The following is a 20,126-nucleotide window of genomic DNA, read 5'->3' as shown; positions in this document are numbered from 1 at the left end:
AACTCTGAGCTTGAAAGTTTGCAGCCAAGGCGTATTTAACGGATGGCCTACACAGTACTTTCTGAATCTACACAGCCCACCTGGCACTGGTGTGAGCCTGAGCCTACCCTGGTAGAATCACATGCAACACCAATTTAGACTCCTTACTCAACCTCAGCTACACGTCTTTGTGTTGTGGGATTAAAACTGGAGCACCTGGGAAGAGCACACGAGGTCGAGTAAACCCCACCCAGGGAAGCCAAGTGGCCAAGATCCTAGGTGCTAGCAGTTAAATCATTCAAGTCACCTATTACAAAATCGGCCATATTAAGATCAGAGTGTGACTGTATCTGTAAAAATGGCCTACCAATGGTCTGTGTGGTCTTAACTGTGTCACACACGTGCAGATGGGAAACAACTCCAAAGCTTAGTGGATTGTAATTCTACTCCAAGTCAGGGGTCGGCACCATCCGTGAAAACCTCTCGTTTGTCTATTGCGGAAAAAATGATTGACAGGCGCACTCTCATGACGTTACATCCGGTCAGGTCTGCAGCCCTGAAAACCATCATGTCTTGCATTACCAGTCAGTCACATTTTTGACTCGCTCTGAGAGAAGACTCTCACACGTTTATTTTCAATTTTCTTTTGACAATTTCAATATACAGGGATTGCTTCGGCAACCCAACTCTTTTTCATTGTTGTTTTGTCTATTTTTACCGTGGTTAAGGTACTCAGTTGTACACCATGAGGATGCCACCGTGAGTGTCACTCGCCTGCCAAGAGTCACGTGTCACAAATATCTGACCATTTGCAATTTCAAAGTCACTTCTCCTATAAAAAAAAAAAAAAAAAAAACTCCGATAAATAAATGTAAGAATCTTTGTATATGGTTAGTTCCGCTTTTAATATACAGTCATGAATTTAACAATGCGTGGAACATTGGTTAAACAAAACATTAGTTCATTTACAGGATTGATTTTCTTACATACATTGAATATTTCACAATCTAAACATACAGAATACATTACAGTCATTTCTAAACAAGAGACACAGTCTCATATCAAGCCACATCTGGTATTTGTGTGCAGTGAGCGCCAACGCAAATACGGGCCTGGAGCAGAAAATTCGAGAAGAGTCCAGCTGCAGACCTCGGCAGCTCCACTGGACAGCCAATTGGATGGCAGGTTTCTGTCACATGGTTTACTTGACTCGAGTCGGATACCCCACCCCCCTAACACTCATCGAGTAGCCAGGCGATGACCTCCTCAATGGAGTGGAGCTCTGGAGGTCCGCAGCTGGAGTCTGTTGGAAAACTCTGGTATTGTTGTCTCTGTAAGCTGTGGTGATTAAAGTGTCAACCTCAGAAAGCTTTGGGACCATCGGGAAAGGCTTATTGAACATCGGTTATTGAGGAATTTAACAGAGGAGATTAGTTTTATGCTATGTATTTTATATAACATATATATGTTATATGGATATAGAAATAATCTTCAAAGGGATAAAACTGTGGACTGAAAATTCATATGAACTGAATGCATTATTTACTGTACGGTCCGATTCAAAATCAATTGAACTGGAATTTCAAAAATTGCACACTTAGTAACTAAGTACCGTATGAACATTTGCCTTGTACCAAATTGTAGAATTACCCTTTAAGTTATTTATGTATTTTTAAAATTTTGCACAGATGTTCAGATCTCACAAGGAGAACGAAAAAATTTCACAAGAGGGGACAAGGAGATTGACGTAGTCAGAAAAAGTGGGCAGAGCTTCGGTAACCAGGAATCGAGGCTCTCTTTAGCCAATGGCAAACTGTGAAGCATGAATCAAAAAATTCACAGAACCAGAGAAAGGTCACACCATAGGTTCGCAAAAACTCGCACTCCGTTTATCCAGTCTCAGCTATTTAAGGGATACCTTCTGGGTAACGATGACACAGAAACCACAACGCTAATACACAGAAAATGGCGGCGCCCATAACAAAACAAAATCTTATCACATAATAATGAAATCAGGAAGGTTTTATGATAAAATCAATGCAAAAATGTACTTCTTTTGGAGAGAAAAAAAAAACGATCAAACAACTTACAGAAAATGCCAATTCATACCAGAAGAATCAAGGCTGCCATGTCAACCATCGATGGTGATACACTTGGAGAGTCTGATTTGGATTAGACTACAGGATTAATGGGTGTCGTTTGCCGTAATTTGGTGTAAATGGAGCATTTGTAACTTTATGAAAAAACTGAGAGCTGCTTTGCCACACGTTTATCAGATACTTGGTTACCGAGTAATAACGCTTCTAAACTTCTTCAGTTCTTTTCAAATCACCCAGTGTATGAAATGTGAGTAATGATAAAAGCAGAACTATCCTTATCAAGTGTACGTCCCACTTGTAAACCCCACAAAGGCAGCTGAGAGTGTAACATCGGCTCTACAGAGAACTCCTTGTTGGCTCATAGTTTATATTTATGTGTGCTTGCTTGTTACTTGAGCCTGCTCACTGCTCTCCAGTTTTCATCCTACCCATTAAGTGTCAAACTCCGATGTGGACTTGCGTGTTAAGTGTGTTTGGCCTGAGCGACTATCGCAATCCTATAAATCCGCACACATTCTTGGACAGACGGCACAAAAGGAACAGCGTTGAGAGAGCACATTACAAGAGCTGTTCCCCGAATTGTGACCACCACCCTCAGTATTAGTGCTTCGATAAATCAAAGTTCTGGCAGACAGAACATTAATTCTATTAATATTTCTTAGGATTTATTTGGTACATAAAATAGCGTCAACACACCAGCGTGACCAGGACATGACAGGACAGCCATAATGAGAGGCAGTAGCATGTCAAGTTCCAACTTCTCCCATCGGGCAAACGTTTCTGGGTCCCTCACTGCAGGCTAAACCAGTATAAGCACTCTTTAGTACCGAGTCTAATTAAATTCATGAGAGAAAGTCGCAAGCTACATTTTTTTTTTAAATTTATATTTCTTATTTTGACCGAGTGGATGCCCAAGTTCAAAAATGAATCCCCACTAGCGTGCTCAGAGTAACTTTAAAATGGCTGGAGAACTTCATGAAAGTGCATCTCAGGTTCTTAAAGGGTGGCGAGCGGTTTGAAGGCTGCAGCTTGTGCTACACTCCGCACGTTCAAGTTACACTCCTGCACAACGAAACCAAGACCCACGTGGGTATTACAAGTTAAACTGTAAAAACTAGGAAGCATTAGTTAGAACTTCAGCGTTCAAACGTTCTTTATTTTGCACTTCACAGCGAGTACCAGGTTCTGCAATGCTATGGAGATGTCTCTAGTGCATGTAAGGGTTTGCAGGCCAGTAACAATGAACTGATTTAACACATTTCACGTGAACCCGGCCATAAAAACGTCTGCCTGGTTTACCTGAAATGAACACTGGGACAACAGCCTTTCCTGTAAAAGGTAAACACTCTGAAATGCAGAATATGATGTACAGTACAGCAGTAGCACACGTGGACGTGAGTGTTCAAGGATCATTTAGTAATAAATTTTGTGCTTTATTGCCTCAAGTGATGGCAGTTTCCGTAGCTACATCTCCGTCACACAAGGCCTTAACACCTCACTAGCATTCAAAGCAGCCACACCTAGCTACACAGCCCTCTTGCCCCTTCCCCAAATTATAATGGAGAGATAAAGAAAACTACACATGTACTGTAAAACAAGCAGAGAAAATGACAAAGTGTCTAACACGGGCCAGCTCTGATCCTGGAGGGGCGCATTGGCTGCAGGCTTTCACCATTTTCTTAATTAGTGACCAGCTTCTGATACTAATGAACTTTTTTGCCTTATTTGTAACTGACTTGCTATTTAAGATGCAGACCACTTAATTTTCTTTTTTCCTTAATTATTCGAACAATAAGAAGGCACAAAGTGAGCCAGCCAACACATGACCTGCTCACCTGTGTCCATCATACAGTATCTGAAAATAAAGAAAGGTGAAGGTCTCAATAATGTTGATCTGCTCAGGTCCACAAACCATTTTGACAGTGCTCTTAGAAAAAGGAAAAATCAACGGTTTTGGAAATGTCTGCTGGGGCAGAATGAGAGCAGCAACGAGCCATGGAGGGAAATAACGACAAGAATTGCCTACTAATTATAAAATCTAGCTGGAGAGAAATAGGGTTGGAGTTAGCTGGTCATTTGTTGGCTCGCTTCACATCTCATTTTTGTTTGGCTGCCACTTAAGGAACGGGACACTGTCTTGAAAAACACGGCAATTAAACAGAAATAGAAATCCACTATCAACAGAAACTGGTCTCCGATGACGAAACTGGCAGGAAGGAAAACCAGCAGCCAGTGCAGTCCCTCCAGGATCACAGATGGACACCCCTGCTCTAACTGACTTGAACACAATGAGAAACTGAGCTGGAACTGTTGGCAGAGACTGAAAAAGTGATGTGCATTACAACGTTTGGCCTACTCCTACTTGCAGTTTTATCATACATTATTATTTTGCAATAAATATACAGCTTGAATTTTTTACATTAATGTACAATTTATGACATGTGAATCTTTGCGGTGAAGAACTCAATGTTTTTTCATAACCCCGTTAATAATCCTAATTTTAGGGTAATTTGAGAATACTGTGATCATTAAAATAAAAAAATAAATAAATAAAAAGGTACATTTACATTTTTACAAACTGATGACAATTGTGTATGCTAGGGCTGCGACTTCTGTATTTTGATAATCTGAACGTGCATTACAAAACTGAACTGACACATTTTTAATCTCTCCACTCATCTTTCAGGACTTTGAAGGCCAGTTATGTGTCACATCACGGTATTTTTATTATATTAGGTTGGCAATTAATTTGGTCATATTCACAAGTCACTCACTTGTTAGAGAGTCTCTAATGTAATTTATACAAAGCCTGGAAGAGCAGCCTTTTCCCTTAAATGCACACTAATCCAGGTCTTCAAAACTCTCCAAAACATACATAAAGTTGTTCCAGCCGTTGAATCGTGCACGCGAGGACATCAGTGGAAATTCAGGGGGCACTTCTTTATTTAAAGTGTTTGTGGGAAATCCAGAACAAACTACCAAGTCCCGTAGTTGAAGGAGACACCTAGACAACCTTTATGAAGTATCTGGGTGAGGTACTGGGTCAGCTTTTGAGCTAAACAAAGAAGCTTGATGGACTGAATGGCCTCCTCTCATTTGTGAAGTGCTGCTATGGCTCGGCTATGTACCACTCTCTACCATCGGACAGTCAAATCATTTTGCTGACCTTTATAGCATGGGCCCCCTTATTCCTGTTGCACACCGTGTAGCTTTGAGGATTAACGTAGAAGAAAGCAATGGAATGTCACTCATGATGGGTCAAGCAGGTTACACAGACTCATACTCTGGTTACTATTCCAGCATATACTGAAGGTATACAGTGGTGTATATAATAGAAAATATGTGACAGTGCCAAACATCTGATGAATTGTAACTGATTTACATCACTTAAAGAGGAAGTTTTATTGTCTGTGTATCAATGTAGATGAGTGGACACCATAACGCAAAAAAGGTTCACTTAAAATGCAAAATGGTGTGGTATATTTTGTTCTAAAGAGATGCATACTATACACACATACATGTGTATAGAGAGAAGTTGTGTATGTGAGTATTGAAATTTATAAGTTTACATCTAATCACAAACACTTTGTAGAAATCCTAGATCAGAACTGGACCCTTTCAGAGTGGAGTGTGTGCATGTGAAACAGAATGAGAGTGAGAACACAGAAACAGATCACTTAATGCGAATAATGCTTGGCACAGTTATCAGAGTTTTGAACAAAACAATTCCAATAGTCATTCCTCTAAAGAAATGTTTTCGTTTTCTTTTTACTGGTAAAAAAAAAAAAAAAAAAAAATCACATCCGTATGGGAAAAGTTATGTGCCGGACAGGTCTGATTTCTTATGTTGCTTGTCTAGACCTCTCTGTATGGCCGCCAGTCTGTTAAACCTAAACTGGGGCTCTGTGTGCGTTTATGTGTTTCACAAACGGAACAACTAAACAAACAAAGTGGCTTCATTGTGATAATTACTGGCTTACTTTAGAAAGCTGTTTGATTATTATTATTACCACTAAGCAGTGCAATCTTCAAGAGAGGGGGCGTGGAAGCTATAAGCCGTTCTTATTTGTGGCCATGGTGCTCAAAGTTCTCTCTTCATTTAATGAAACCGTAGCCCTGTGAGCAAAAGAAAAACCTAAAATAAAGTCCAAAAAGGAAAAAAGTTCATTAGCATTGAACTTTTATCAATATTGAGAAGGAAAACAGTGTCCAAAACATTTTGATTGTTTAAAACTCAGTGCCATGACTAGACAAATGCACGAAACTTAATAATTTAATCATGAAAGAACAAAACATCTCCACTGTGCTTTTGCTAGTGTCATGTACCTCACAAAGAAAAATACACATAATATTCCCCAGAATTTTAAACTTAATTCAAACTAATACAAATTTCCATGATAAAAAATTCAAACATCTAGTATCACTTCACAGTGATAATATTATGAAAAATGCTCCGTTTCCTGCTTAAATGGTTTTGGTTTAATTATAATAAAGTGACTTTCGTGCTTCCTCCTACTTTTTAAAACTCCTGACATGCCATCAGTTGCTTCAAAAAACTGACTGATGACAGAAGCAGAAGTGTGGCTTTCACAATGTCATGGTGATGTTTGTGAAAGAAAATAAAGGGGAAATGTAGATATTTAGGGGTAATATAGTTATTGCGTATTAAGTACTTTGGTATGCTTCCCACATTAAAATATAGCATTGGTGTTAAAAGTACCATGAACAATTAAGCAGATGAAGGGTGTGTGATCAAAAAGGAGATTGAGTGTTCTAGGCAGTGGTTCCCAAACTCGGTCCTGGGGACCCACTGTGGCTACACGTTTTTGTTCCAACCAACTTCTATCTTTCATTGGACTCTTAGCCTAATTAAGTGAGTCATTACTTCCCAGCTTCTGTGTTTTGGAGTCAATGAAGAAATTACAAACTAAGGACTGTAGATTTTTTTATTAAAATGTAATAAGCAGTTATATAGGGAATATGTATTTTTTTTTTTAAGTCATTAACAGTATGCATCCATCCATCCATTTTTCAGCCTGCTGAATCCTAACACAGGGTCACAGGGGTCTGCTGGAGCCAATCCCAGCCAACACAGGGCACAAGGCAGGAACCAATCCTGGGCAGGGTGCCAACCCACCGCAGGACACACACAAACACACCAAGCACACACTAGGGACAATTTAGAATCGCCAATCCACCTAACCTGCATGTCTTTGGACTGTGGGAGGAAACCCACGCAGACATGGGGAGAACATGCAAACTCCACGCAGGGAGGACCCGGGAAGCGAACCAGGGTCTCCTAACTGCGAGGCAGCAGCACTACCACTGCGCCACCCTCATTAACAGTATTTTCAGCCTAATTGTAATTCTGCTTTTCCAGGTGTTCTGGTTATTTAATTAATTAATTATAATTAGTGGGTCTAACACTGAAGTCATTGCTCTTTTCAACAAACTGGGTGTCTGCTAGGCTGGTTGTTAATTATCACTATTAGGGTTAAATAAAGGGAGCAAACTACACAGGAAAAGGGGAAAATATAGGAAAAACAACGAGAGTGTTAAGCATTTATAGCTTTAGAAAAAAATATTTCTAAATATCTTATAAATGCAAAAACCATACTGCGTTTTTTCTGAATGCAGAATAAAGAGAAGAGTAAAAAAAAGACCAGCTAATTAAATGAGATCAGTTGTTATCGATTATTATCACCAATTGTGAATCTGGTTGGAACAAAAACCTGCAGCAACAGTGGGTCCCCAGGACCGAGTCTGGAAACCGCTGTTGTAGGTGATAATGACAGAAGCTGGTAACTAAGAATGGATTGTTGTGATGTTCACAGGAATTCCATAGAAAGATATGAATTTAGGAGATACTGAGAAGAACAAAGAATGGATCAGAATGAGACTTTTATTTAGGTGTATAACAAGTGCAAATGAACCAATCAAAGTAAATGTCAGGTGTTGTGTAAGCATTAATTCGGCACTATTATGTAAATTCAATTGTTTATAGATAGGGGACTGTATCTTTGCTCTGGGAACATTCTGTGACATCACTGCTCAGGGAACAGTCCCTTAACAGACTTCTGTGGCAGGGTGTGCTCCCTCTTTATAAAGAGAAATTAAAAAAGAGTGTGACCAAAATAACACTAAGCAAAACCGGTGAGCAGAGACCGCTTCAACTCGGAGCGACAAAAAGAGACCTCCTCATGGTTTTCAGGTATGTTTTTCCATTCTCTAAAATTTACACCAATTTACAAAGCAAATTTAGTAGCCAGTCTCAACCAGAAACACCAAACCATTCAGGCTTTGGATCACAGAAAGGGCTGTATCAAGAGATTTCATTGGTTACAAAACTGCTATGCTAGCCTGTCAAGAAAGTAACCTTAATGGTGAGGAAAAAGTACTCTACTAGACTTGCATATTGTATCTTAATTTCTGAATCTCCACAATTTGCTAATCAAATTAACAAAAAGTACTTCATATATCAACAACGTACGTTTAACATAAATGCAACTTTTTAAAATGTAATTAGCTATACTTGTCTGCATTTTCTTCATGCAAAGTCTGGCAACTGAACTTGTGAAATTTTTCCCTGTTTCAACATGATAGTGAAGAATGTGCCAACATAAATAAAAACCGACACCACCTCCAGTCACAGGCACTGCACTCGGCCTTCCGTCTCTTACATGATGTGAAACAAATGCACATTTTCAACATAAACAATGCATTTTTTTTCTTTTTTAAAACACCATTTATTGTTTTCTTCCCAAAAGTCAGATCTGGATCTAAAGCTAAAAAGTCATGGTAAAACATGAGACAACCAATATCTCTAAGTGTATAGAATTTTCATAACAGACTATTATGAAAGCACAGCTTTAAGAGTTGAAAAATATTCTGACAAATTACAAACGCCCTGGGTTCCTCAGAAAATTTGTATTCATTCTTCAGAAGAGAATCTGTTTGCATTTCATATAGCGTGTCCTCTTTTGAGGGTCCCTTGCATGATGACATTTTTGCCTCAGTTAGCTTGCTAGGATATAATGATTTAACAAAACGTGATTTTTGTTTTATTTGTGTCTGTAGACTATAAGCTTATTAGCTAGTTAGACCCGATTCATGTTTGTAACAAAAGTAAAACTATTTTCTATCTTCTTACTGGGTCAGACAGATAAACAAAAATATAATTTGCCCTTCAATTTGTTTTTGGCTAAAAAAGCTTCAATGAGGCTATATAATGAAACTAAATTAAAACATGACTGATAAGAAATAATAATGTAATTATTAAAGTTATGAGATAATGAGATAGAAAGAATTCTGACAAGGCTTTATTTTTGGAATTTTACATTTCTCACACAAAAAGGGGTTATTGATGCCAATACGAGCATCCCTGTTTCTGCAGATTTTTCACGTAAATACAGCAATTAACCCAAGCATAATATTTTGTTAATTATATTTTGTTATTACTATACTCAAATTCCCAGACAAAGTGTAAGAAATTCCAATTCAGACTGTTGAATTTACTCTGTTAATTGAGGTGTCCTTAAATTGGTCTCATCCTTTAAAATCAAATGCTTTCTTAAATAACAGAATAAGCTGGTATTGTAAAGATATAAATGGGTTTTTTTTGGCGTTGCAGATGTTTGCCAAATTGGCTGATTTTAAATATTTATACAAAATAAAATTACGACAAAATTCACCGATTACAGTAAATTCTTGAAAACACATTCTACTTTCTGGAGGTTTTGAATGAGAAACAGACAAGGATTTAAACCATAACTGCAAATTACCTTTTTAGTAAGAGCTTTAACATTTAATGGGGAACATGCAACGCAATGAAGATTGTCTATTTGATGAAGACACCTGTTTAAATGGCTCAATGATTATTTCCTAAACCCTTTCTGCATTATAAAAAGACACACAGCTACAGTGCTCAGGCTCGAATTCCATTATTTCCAGGCAGGGGCCCCAGTGGTCCTCTTTCTAGGACATTAAGACTTTAAAAATCATTCTGCCATTTTAAAATTTACTACTCTTTACTGCCTGCATTGTGGGCCTCACAGAAATGCACACTTTCACTAACAATTACCATCAACACGTCCACCTGCAGTTATGAGAACTCTTCCCATGTTCAGTGTCATGCCGAGGTTTATAGTTTCCCATTGCCTAAGTTGTGGGAATTGAAAGCACATTTAATGATAAAACTAAAAAAAAAAGCCTAACATTACTCAGCCTCCCAGTCCCCAAGTGAAGGAGCGAAATTCTACAGAGTGTTGGAAGTGGAGAATGGTTTGTTGGATTACCACTGGCAGACAGGTGGCTTGCTGCCATACCGTGGAAATTCCGTCTGGAGAAAAAGCAAGAGATGCACCTTTTTATTTTTTGCTCTTCAGACGTTTAGATTGCCGAGGAGAGTCCAATGTCTTCCTGGTGCGTTTGAATGGTGTCTCTTGCCCCCTTCCAGTGTTACTGGTACTGTTGCCAGGAGAAGTGCTGCCAACAGCACTGTCCATCAGTTCACGGAGTTTCCGCTCCAGCTCTGCAAGCCTAGCATTTTGCTCGCCTATAATCTGGGTCTGCTCCAGCAGCTTTTGCTCCTGGTCTTGCAGCTGCTTTTGTTGTTCCAACTGTTTGACCCTCAGCTCTGAAATCTCCCTCCGCAGCGCTGTGACAGAAGCTCCATTCACCTTCACCTGCTGTTGCAGTTTTGTCATTTCAGACCGTGATGGAGTGTTCTTTGCCAGCAGAGACATTGTTGTCAAAGATGTGGAAGGACCTGGAACTAAAATAAAAAAAGGAATACAGGCAAGTTAACAAAATGGATTTGACAACATAAGAGTTTCAACAAACGGTAATTAGGCAGTGCAGATGGAAATGGAGGTAAGGATGCAAAATGGTAACACTGAGCAGAATTCAGAAGCTACATGCTAAGTAAAGATTTAAATTTTATCTTTACAACCTCTCTTGGCACTTTTATTTACTTCCATACATTTCCATAATCCTCAGTTAACCCTTGTATACATGGAACTGTCAGCAAACACTAATACATATCTAGGGTCTTTAGAGACCCAGATTATTTTTATATATAAATCATGCCACAAATAACCACGACAGTCCAAACTTATATTGAAACATCTTCCCTGAACACTTTACAACTTTTTTTTTTTTTAAGGCTTAGCTACTTATTTTTACATCTTTATTACACAATCAGTCTTCTACTAAACTCAAGAACACCAGAATATGGTTACATTTTTTTTTTTTTATCATTGCAATATGGCTCCTGACACATGCTGTAGCAATCAACTGGTTGGCAGTCCAGTAATAATTAAAAATACTGTAAGTGGAATCTTCTTTAAGAAGCATGTGGCGTGTGCCATTTCACTCTGTGCATCTGCTACAGCTGCCTGCCCCTTTCAGTTTCAGCCTCCTCCTCGTCCGAGCTCTGCACCTCTACGGTTCCCTGTACAGAACATTCAGAATCTCAAGGCATCTCTGAAATGTTTGTGAATTTCTTTGTCAGTGCCCCCAAAGATTTTTACAAACCAGTATAAACAACCCTGGAAACAATACTCGGCCATGAGTACTTCTGAGAAAATTAGGAGGTGAAGAGGTAAAATAAAGATTATTAGCCAAGATGGTTTCTGGTCTTACCCACAAAACTAAACTGAAGCAATCTGTTCAGGAAATGGAGAAAGGAAACCAATTTACAAAGGTTTACAAATATCAGATACACAAGACACTTGTGATTCTTCATAGCTGGATGAAGTCATGACTTTCTAATTTCTACAGATAAACATTCCATCTTTAGCCACACAGTTTGTGCCAAGAATATTAGCCATAGACTGGCAACAAAGCACTACCTTCTGGGGCATAACATGCACAAAAGGACAGGTGGAAAGTCTAAACTTATATTTGCCAAAAAAAAAAAAAACCTTGATAATGTGCATGACGTTTTCAAGCTAACACAAATAACTCTACTTCCTGACTCTGTTGGTCATTGTTTGTCTCCCTGCTGCGTGACTCTAGTCTCTCTGACTGGACATCTGCCGTCAACTACACAAACTCTTCCAAAGGCTTCCTGTGCTGATAAGAAAACTTTTCTTATCTCTTTAGAAACTCATAAATACCTAAATAATGAGCAACACGTGTTTTATGTCCACTTCAGGTGATGCGACTTAAGCTGTTGCACTCTGCAGATTCTACGGCTGCTTGCCTTCCTTCACTTTCATTATCCTCCTGCTTGTCTCAGCTCTGCCCCTCTACAGTTTCCAACTCACAGAATTCATGAACTGACCGCATCAGAAGTATCTCTCTCTGTCGTGCATTCTGCTATTGACAGGGGATCTTTTAAGAGCTTGCGGTGCTGGCAACAGTCCCCACATTTTTCTTATCCCTTACCTCTCAAAACACAGCACTTAAAATGCACAAATAAAAATACTGACACTAACTCATTCAGTATCACTAGCGACCTTATATGTTTCATGCAAATAAATGATCATGATAAAATAATTAAAAAATATTTTGGCATATTTTTGGTAGTAAATTGTTGCAAATGAAACAAATGAGGCATGGCTGAAAACTGCACCCACACCTGTATCATATGGCAGTGCTCCGCAACCGGTGTGCCACGCCAATACAGGTGTGACGCGGTCAAATAAGACAATTTTCTAACTAAATAATATTTCAATGGTCTTCCTTAGAAACACAATAACGAGAATACGCGCAATGAAATATTTGCGTAAATAGCCTTTTAAAGGTTTCATAATTTTATGTGTCATTTCTCTGAAATAATAAATCCCATCGCCTGGCGCCTGTCGCCTATGACGAAGGCCCTATGTAGTCACCAGACAACTGCGTAGTATGCTTTGATAGGCAGAGCGCTCCGTGCCCTCACCTAGATTCAATTCAAGCCGACGTATTAGTCGTGCTACGTCGCGTTCACTCGTCTTGCGACAGTAGTGATCATTCATTACTATTAGTTGTGTTGCTGAATTGTGTATGGTTAACGTTCTTCGTGTGATTCATATTTAGTTTTATACCCCTTTAAATATGGATACATTTTTACGTGGAAAAGATTCGTCTTCACGTACAGATGATGAAGAACCCAGCACAAGTGTTGAAAAAAAAAAAAACAAAGAAGATTGTGAAAAGGAAGTACAACGAAAACTACATTCGATATGGATTCTCGTGGTGTGGTGACAAAACGGCTCCAAAGCCACAATGCATCATTTGCGGCGATCAGCTAAATTAATATCTATATATCAGTGGCGTAGCTGGAGATCATGTTGCCCGGGGCGGTGAAAAATTTGACGCCCCAAAGCTGAAAGAAATTTTTTTTTTTTTGCTCCTCCTCAAGGAACAAAAAAAAAAAAGGAAACTACCGTAGTTTGGACGCCCCTAAATAACTGGCGCACGGAGCGGACCGCCCCCTGCCCCCCCAGCTACGCCACTGCTATATATTTTGGCTTTTGATGTGCCGCGGAATTCTAGGAAGAGCTTTGGTGTGTCATAGGTGAGAAAAGGTTGCGGAGCACTGTCATATGGCCTCAGGATGTCCCTGAGGTATCGAAACAAGGGATAATATTATTATTAAATGAAGTTATACAATTTCCTCTTTAAGACAAACTTTAACAGCATAATGCATTGTTAAACGCAACAAGGAAACACAGGATCTCGGTTGGTATACTAACCATAGCAAACTACCCAATTACCCACTTATGGTGGTGGGGAGAGACCCTAAACTTAAATTTGTTAATGTAGTAGTATTGTCATATGTACAGGGTGCAGTAAAAGCCTTACTTGTTTGTCCAACCTATATATAACACATTGCCAGTACCTCTGAGTACTCTATAACAGACAAGAATGTATTAAAATATATAATATCATACATGGGACACTTTAATCTTGCCATGGGCCTACAGAATAGAATTGTCATTAAGTAGAACCCACATTGTATGATGGTATATAACAGTCATCTGACAATAAGACAGCATCAAAGTCATGTGACAGCGTATACAGTATATAAAATTTACCCAATACTACCCACACAGTATACTGGTCATCTAGCAAATACACATGGGAAACAACAGCTAATTAACGTATGGATGAACTCTCTCTTTCAAATGCAAGATTAAGTGATGCTGCTGCAGAACTTCACAGCCCAGAATCCAGACATCAGTCCAGGTGCTTCAACTAAGCACTGATTAAAGAGTCGGAACACTCGTGTCAATGGGATATTTCAGGTGTTATTTTTAATAAATGTGTTAACATTTTTAAAATCATGTTTTTGCTTTGCCATTCTTGAGTGTTGCTTGATGAATTTAAACCATTTAAGCACAAGGCTATAACTTAACAAAATATGAAAAAAGCGAAGGGGTCTGAATGCTTTCTGAATCCACTGTATACAATATGGCTAAATCACTGTACTTGCTGTACAAGAACATAACTGCAGGTCACAATAAATGTAGTCTGGTGTCTATGGTTGAAAACTTGGTCATAAATCTAACTTGGCGGTTTTCAACCTGGGGGGCGCAAAGTAACAAAAAAGGGGGTGCGAAGATGTGAAAAAAAGAAAACAAGAATCGAAAATATGAAAAATAAATCTATTGAAACTTTCCGTGAAAGCGTGAGAAATAAGAAGAGGTGGGCAGTGTTGCCATATACGGCGTAATTTAGGTATTCGTAGGGAAAGTTTAAACTTGTAGTGGTGTATCAACAGCAAAAAATATAGGAATAAATTTTATTAGGGTTTCAAAAAAACGTTAGGGGGGTGCGATTAAAACTTATGAAAACTCGGATCGCAAATACTTAAAGGTTGAGAAACACTGATCTAACTGTAATCTAACTGTATGAGTAAGAAATCAAAAAGAAGCTAATAAATATTAAAGCTAAATTTGGTAAGTTAAGATATACGGATATTAAACCAGGATGTTTTACTACATTTTAATGCAAGTCGCACCCTTCTCTCTGGAAGACCTTTTTAAATGCACGCCTAAATTTGCTGAGAGACTGACTTCTCAGTCAGTGACTTCATTATATATGCAAACATCACTCGCTAAAGTTAGTAGGTAGGAATCCCTATGCTGTGTGCCAACATGAATACAATTCCAAGGTAGAAGGGTCAGGATTTACGTGGCTTTGAATATGTCATAGATCATAAGCTTAAGAGTGAGATAAGACAATAGGAGTATAATGGAGTGTCAGGGGACCACCCAAAAAATATATATTCTGGCAACAAGTCTTAAGGTCGTAAAAAAGATCTTTCATGAAAGTATTTAACAAAGACTGACAATTTGTGCAGAGAAAAAGAACACAACAGTGCTGCTTAAAGGGGCATATCAGAATGCTAAAGACCATAAATACTGGAAACTCCAGTATCGGAAGAAAATGCTCTTCAGTGATGAATGGTAGTGTCTGCTGACATGTACTAAAGAAAGGGCCAGAGCATGGGAAAAGAAATTCAGCAAAATGAATGACAGCAAAGCAGAGTTGTGGGGGCAATGTAATGGTGAAGAGTTTTTGTGACACACACATTGGTTCAGATATATGCCAATGTCAGAGCTAGAATTATTGGGGGCTTCCTCCCTATTAGGAATTAACTGTTTTGCAGGCTGAAAGGTAAAGCCATTAAAATCTTATCCAACACAGCATACCCCTTTCACAATCTTCACTGTCTTTTGCTTAGGTCAATCAAGACATGGCAATGTCATCTGCAAACTTCCAGATACATGAACTGAACTTCTTGACCCTAAGCAGCGGTCTTTAGTAATTTTATGAAAGTTTGTGTATTTAACTGTCTGCCTGGAAGCTGATGATTACTACTGTCTTTATGTTGCATTTTTCCACTGAAGCTATATCTGTTTGAATTTCACCAGATGAAATTCAATGGAAGTGATGCTGTCATGGTAAAAAAGTATTTTATTTACTTTAAACTGATAATACTACATTAACCTAATGAGAGCGTGGAGAAGTGCTGGGCCGCTTCCAACCACCTCCTCCAGCTATGCCAGGCTCTCATCTCCAGTACACACAGTGCATGTTTTCAAACCTGCTTAATCTCATTCAGGGTTACAGAAGGTGGAAAACAACTTTGGACAAGTTACAACTTATTCACGCACCCACAATTACTCACACAGAAAATTAATCTAACTTACATGTCTTTGGGAATGTGTGAAGAAAACCCTGATTAAATATGTAAGCAACACACGGTCAACGCCCAGCCATGGGATTCAAATCAATCAGTGAAGTGGATTTAAGAATTTCACTGTACTCTGTACATGTGACAAATCTGAACTTGTATGTGTAAGGAAGCACAGCTAAGCAAAACATCATCATCACAGCCCAATCCCTTTAAGGGCCAGTTTATACTTCATGCTCATAATGTGTAAGTATTATGGCTACCATGCATTCCCAAGGTTCATTTGACACGTCCTCAGAAATTAACGCAACGCGTGTGCGAGTTGCAGTACCAGCAAAAAGTCAGGGGGGGTGCAGTGTGATAAAAGATGGAACATGATGTCAGAGTCTCTGTTTACTATCTACATGTTACAGAAAGCCACTATGCAGATCCTATGTGTGCGCTTCGATGTTTGATGAATGGTTCAATGTGGTGAAGCAAAATTCCGACATATAAATGCATTTGTGGTGCTTTTATATTCAAGCATTGCATATTCCCCCAACTTAATGACACGATACATTTTAAAAGTCACACACTTGAACTTTCAAAACAGTATAGAATGCACAGTAGCATATTTGAGCCACTGAATTAAAATTAAGGACACAGTGAAAAGGTCTATTTTGTGATTAAAGTGGGAACTTCAGTTTTAATCTCGAAGCTTATCATTAAAGTAGACAACCGTAAATGTCATCTTAAAATCGACCCAGTTGTTAATCGCTACGTGCTTCTGGGGCTTCTTCCTGAACTGACAGCAGTGGCAAGCAGCAATTGCCACACAGAACACATTAAATTTATGATATTCCAGCTCTCTACACATTTAGAATCCTTGATTTTATACTTGACATCACATTCACGATGAAATGCATTAAAGTATGTATGTTATATTTTACAGATAAATTGTTAATTTAAATAATAAATACTGTTAATAATTACACGTGTGGAGGTGGCACAGTGGCCGAGTGGTAGCGCTGCTACCTTGTAGGAAGTCACGTCCCTGGTGTTCCCTACCTGGAGTTTGCATATTTCCTGGGGGGTTTCCACAGTGTGCTCCAGTTTCCTTCCAAAGTCATGAAGGTTTGGGGATTTGGTGATGCTAAAATGACACTAGTGTATGTGTGTCTTCTATCCACCGTGCGATGAGCTGAGTCTCGCGCCCGATGCTTGCTGGAATGGGCGTATCCCTGGAATGACGGATGTAATCATTAAACATCCTTTTCAGAGATATTGTGACAAGGTGTCCTCGGAATTTAATGGATGATTCAGGCAATTCACAACACAGCAAAGTCCACCGTTTTCTCACTGTGATAATATCTCGCACTGCCACCTGGTGGTATCTTACAGATTTATGTAAAGTATGCGCACAAGTATAAACAGTACAACGCTTGTGTAGCAGTAGCGTCCACTACAGCATGCTTTGTATCGCGTGAAGTATAAAAATGAAATGTAAAATGGTTGTCAAATGCTAAGCCAGAACAATGAAACAGACAACATTTACCTTACAAAGAAGATAAACAGCTATAAGCAGCCAGCACGAAGAGCAAGTGTTTGAGAGACCTTTGTAAGAGGTTGCACCATCCCAGCATGCAACAAATAACATGCCATTTAATGTCTCTAGAATCTAAAAGTGGAGTTCACAAGAAATTAAAATACATTGCTTTGAAAATCAATACAAAATTAAAGTACCTGGAGGAGACCCGATGAGCCTACCAGACATGTCAGCCCCAGGCAGTTTCTTCTTGAGAATTGGGACAATTTTTTCATCAAAGTATTCCATAGCCATGGAGGAGATGTCCCGCAGCTCCTGTAGAACTTCATGAGCTCTCTGAGGTGATCGAGTTGAATTTACATAACGTAAAACCCCATAAATTTCATCAATTACCTAAACATAACAAAAAAAATGTATAAAAGGCTTAGAACAAATTTAAACAAACAAATACAAAGATTTAATCTACAATTATGCAGTCTATCTGTGCAAACTCAATGCTCAATCATCTAAACTCTTCTTCCCATTGAGGCCAATAGGACTATTGCCTGCACTCTGGAGATAAGGAATGCCCTCGGCCTTAAGCGATGGTCTTCATAGTCAGTGCGATTTAACAGAGTTATCAAAAATCAAGCACTTGCTGCCATTTTTTCTTTCCTTAAGTAGGTTTATGAGCAAAATATAGGTTGCGAGATTCGTGCAGTGTGAAGCATAAAATATGTCACATCATTGAAATGCCTGGGAATTCCTTTGCCAATGTCCTCAGATTTTGTACAAACCAGTGGAGAAGAATGCTAGGGATGGAGCTGCCAGGCAAGTGGAAAAGAAGGTGGCCTAAGAGGAGGTTTATGGATGTGGTGAGAGAGGACATGCAGGTGGAGGAAGTGACAGAGCAAGATACAGAAGACAGGAAAAATATGGAAACAGACGATCCATTGTGATGTCCCTTAACGGAAGCAGCTAAAAGATGAAGAAGATAAGCAACACTGGAACAATACTTGGCTCTCAACACATCTGAGAACCTTAATAAAATAATGAAGAATACTGGTCAAGATGGGGTCTGGTCACCAGCAAAACTAAACTGAAGTAAGCTGGTCATGAAATGGAGGAAAGGATGCCAATTTACAAAGGTTTACAAATATCAGATGCACAAGACACTCATGATTCTTCATAGCTGGATGAAGCCATGAGTTTCTAAATTTCCGCAGTTAAGCAGTTCCATCTGCAGACTTCCTTTAGGCATACAGTGTGTGTCGAGAAAATCAGCTGGCAGCAAAGCGCCACCTTGTGGGGTATAATGTGCACAACATGGCAGATGAAAAGTCAGTTAATGTGCAAAAAATGTAAAGCTTAATAATGTGCACAGAGTTTTCATGTTCTAAGATCAGACAGTGCAGGCTAACACAAATACTGTTGTGATTCAAACTTTCCAGACATTCCATGAAAGAATCAATGCTTCCCAAAACTTCTAACCAGAAACTGCAAATATTGTGCCATGCAAATACATTCAGTGTTTTCTAGTGCTGCAGAAATTTTTAATTTCCAACTGACACACTCAGGAAGAAGGAAGTTTAAGATCAGAAGCCCTTGCAGTCAGCTATCTGATATTTGGCCGAGTTAACCTCTTACCACATTTTCAATCCTTAAAGAACAGCACTCTCCTAGTTTTATACGCTGGTTACATTTCTATCCATTCATCTTTACAGATTTGTTCCAGCATATTTAAGGACTCAGGACAATACCTGTAGATGCCATCTTCAAATTATGCCACTGATTAAGACTTTTACTGTGCCCTTTTAAGATCTGTGGCCCTGTCCTTGAAATAACTGGCCTACTGAAAGACCAATCTTCTCTTAGATTTGCTTTTTTATACAGACTAAAACAGGCTTCTTTGTAACATTTCCATTACTGCACTCAATTAACTTTCTCTTAGCTCTAACAGGCACCCCATTATCTGCTGATAAGGTGCAGTCTCATGGCACAATGCTGTTGCCAGCATACTTCACTGCAAGTATACAGTTTATTTGAATCTTTTTCATTTTATAGAAGGCTCTTTTTGCTCTTTGGAGTGCTGATCCCCCTTCACTCCTGATTGTAATCTTAGATCCTCTAACAGCGGCTTGCTTCGTATTCGGAGAGTCAAGCATAAAAGAACTAGTGAGGGAGCCTTTTGTCTCTATGCGCCAAAAACCTGGAATACTTCACCATTAGAGACTGGCCAGAGCAGTGCACTTGAACACATAAGAAAAAATCTCTTTACTCCAGCTTTCTTGATCCCTTAAAAATATTACTAGAAACACTAGCACTACTTCATACTAAGGGAGGAGGAAATGAAAGTCTTTTCATACAATGCGATTCTGTTTTATAGGCTGGTTACTGATCGATACTTGAGGGCTCT

General features: G+C 39.0%; 1 protein-coding gene across 1 annotated transcript in view; it reads right to left on the bottom strand.

Annotated features, from left to right (window-relative positions):
* Positions 1–859: 859 nt before the first annotated feature.
* fbxo28 (F-box protein 28) overlaps positions 860–20,126 on the bottom strand; it is a 53,168-nt gene continuing 33,901 nt past the window's right edge. The window contains exons 4-5 of the mRNA XM_028820914.2: positions 17,929–18,124; positions 860–10,851 (exon numbers count right to left, since the gene is read on the bottom strand). Of these exons, the coding sequence (XP_028676747.1) occupies positions 10,445–10,851; positions 17,929–18,124 (603 nt within the window). The 3' untranslated portion in view covers positions 860–10,444. The remainder of the gene's footprint in view (positions 10,852–17,928; positions 18,125–20,126) is intronic.

The sequence above is a fragment of the Erpetoichthys calabaricus genome, chromosome 15, assembly GCF_900747795.2.
Source record: "Erpetoichthys calabaricus chromosome 15, fErpCal1.3, whole genome shotgun sequence".
NCBI classification, from domain to species: domain Eukaryota; kingdom Metazoa; phylum Chordata; class Cladistia; order Polypteriformes; family Polypteridae; genus Erpetoichthys; species Erpetoichthys calabaricus.
The sequence above is the reverse complement of the archived record's forward strand: the minus strand, read 5'-3'. Positions and strand labels throughout refer to the sequence as shown.